The sequence below is a fragment of the Condylura cristata genome, unplaced genomic scaffold (genome assembly GCF_000260355.1).
Source record: "Condylura cristata isolate star-nosed mole 26May11 unplaced genomic scaffold, ConCri1.0 scaffold00022, whole genome shotgun sequence".
NCBI classification, from domain to species: Eukaryota; Metazoa; Chordata; class Mammalia; order Eulipotyphla; family Talpidae; genus Condylura; species Condylura cristata.
This window is the reverse complement of record NW_004567123.1, coordinates 35,735,225-35,737,090: the sequence shown is the minus strand read 5'-3', so window position 1 is coordinate 35,737,090 and position 1,866 is coordinate 35,735,225. Positions and strand designations below refer to the sequence as shown.

General features: G+C 69.5%; 1 protein-coding gene across 1 annotated transcript in view; it reads right to left on the bottom strand.

The window, feature by feature from the left end:
• Positions 1-1,398, bottom strand: part of LOC101632059 (chromosome unknown open reading frame, human C20orf85) — a 73,831-nt gene extending 72,433 nt beyond the window's left edge. The window contains exons 1-2 of the mRNA XM_012728141.1: positions 1,243-1,398; positions 649-796 (exon numbers count right to left, since the gene is read on the bottom strand). Of these exons, the coding sequence (XP_012583595.1) occupies positions 649-796; positions 1,243-1,398 (304 nt within the window). The remainder of the gene's footprint in view (positions 1-648; positions 797-1,242) is intronic.
• Positions 1,399-1,866: the final 468 nt, after the last annotated feature.

Here is a 1,866-nt window from a genome sequence, read left to right as displayed (position 1 = left end):
CGCGCCAGGCCTGGCGTCTCCGCACGCCGGACGCGCTCTCCCGTGAGCCCGGGCCGCCCACGCCCTCGGCGGGGGGTGGGAGTGGGGGGCGCTCAGAAGCCCTCACTTCCCAGTCACGCGAGGCTGGTGTTTGGGCCGCTCATTCCGAGGTGGTGTGTCAGTAGGCACCTTCTGTTGGTGGCAAGAAGGCTGATTTCCATGTCTCGTGGCGAAAGCTTTCTCATTACGTGTCGTTAATTAAAAATCGGGGTGATTTGCAGAAAAAGAGATAATGACTGATGTGTGGCTCAGGTGGCAAAGGGAGCCAAGTGCCGTCGGGGCTGGGGGGGCTTGCGGCCGGGGGGGCGCCGCGCGGGAGGCTGGTGGGGTCCCCGCGGGGCCCGGCAGAGCCGTTCTCCTGGACCCGGCGCTGAGCTCACTGGGGGCGTGGGGGCTGCTTCTCGGGACACCCACATCTTTGAAACACATCAGCTAAGGGGGGAAGAGTGACCTCACCGGCGGGGTGGCTGAGAGCAGAGGCTGTAAAAATTAATTGGTCTCTACTGGGTGACCAGCTGCAGCAGGCCTGGCCTGGGGTCGCGAGGCGGGGGAAGTGGAAACATTCTTGGGGGCTGACATAGTGGCTCCACCGTGGCCTCGCCCAACCACCGAGGGCTTTGTTATTCCGGATGAGCCACGGAGGCGAGGGCCGCAGGAGCAGAGCGTCGGGGCTCCCTGCCGGGGCCCTGGGCCGCCTCTGGCTCCGGGACTGCCCCCGGCCGACCAGCGCCGGGGCCCCCACGGTGGCGGCCGCGCTCTGGAGCGTGGGAGCGGCCAGCGGGGTGCCTCAGCCCAGGCTCCCTGGGCGCAGAGCAGAGCTGCGGACCATGGCCCGGGGTAGGGAGGGTCAGGAGGAGCTGGGAAGGCCAGCGAGGCAGGGACAGGCTCGGGGGCTGCCCCGACCCTTCTGGCACGCTGCGGCTGAACTGCCTCAGGCTGGACGAGGCCACCCCTGCCTGTCCCGTCTGGGGGCCCCCCGGGGAGGTGGGGCTGCTCCCCAGCCAGGCACACTTCTCGGAGCGGGCGCGGGAGCACTGTCAGGGGCCGGGGCCGGAGCGCCCGGGGGGGCCTCAGGCCCATTCCCCGCGGGACTGCTGCTTCCCGGGCTGGTGTCAAAGCTGCCGAAGCTGTAACAGCCGCTCCACGCAGCCTGAGCATTCAGCAGTGATCTTGGCCGAGCCAAGACGGGGTGGCCCAGCGCACCCGCAAATCAGAGGGCAGCTCCTGAAGCAGCCGGGGGGCAGTAGGGCTGGGGGTGGGGGCTGGGAGGGCCCCTGCGGCGGCCACCACTTCGCCCGGCAGGAGCAGGGTGCCTCTTTCAGGCTCAGCTGACATGCTGCCCCGTATCAGACCCGCCATAGCGCCCCCTTCAGGACAAAGGCCCCCCCTTATCTTGGTCCCAGAAGCCCTGCTCCTGCACCCGACTCCCTCATCCCCCCACCGGCCCTGGCGTGGGCCTGCCTGCCGTGCTGGCGTGGCCAGTGTCCCGTGGCCGGGCCTCCTCCCGCCCGTGTGGCCCCTGCAGCTCTGCAGGCCTCCGTGGCGCCCTGCACAGGGCCGGCTGTGTGGGCCTGGCCAAGCCTCCCTGTCTGGCGACTCCTTGGGGGTCAAGGCCTTGTTTGGCTTCCTGACGCCCGAGTCGGCAGTGTCCGGCACAGAGCCTCAGCCTGGACAGAGGGTCGACGAGCTAGTCGGCCTGTCACCCTTAGTGACCGAGCAGGCGAGGCACCTGCCCTCGACCAGCACCCCCAGGAGCGCCCCCGACTCCCGCGCACCCATGGTGACGAGGCCGTGGCTGGAGCTCAGAGCTGTCCCGGTGCAGCCCTG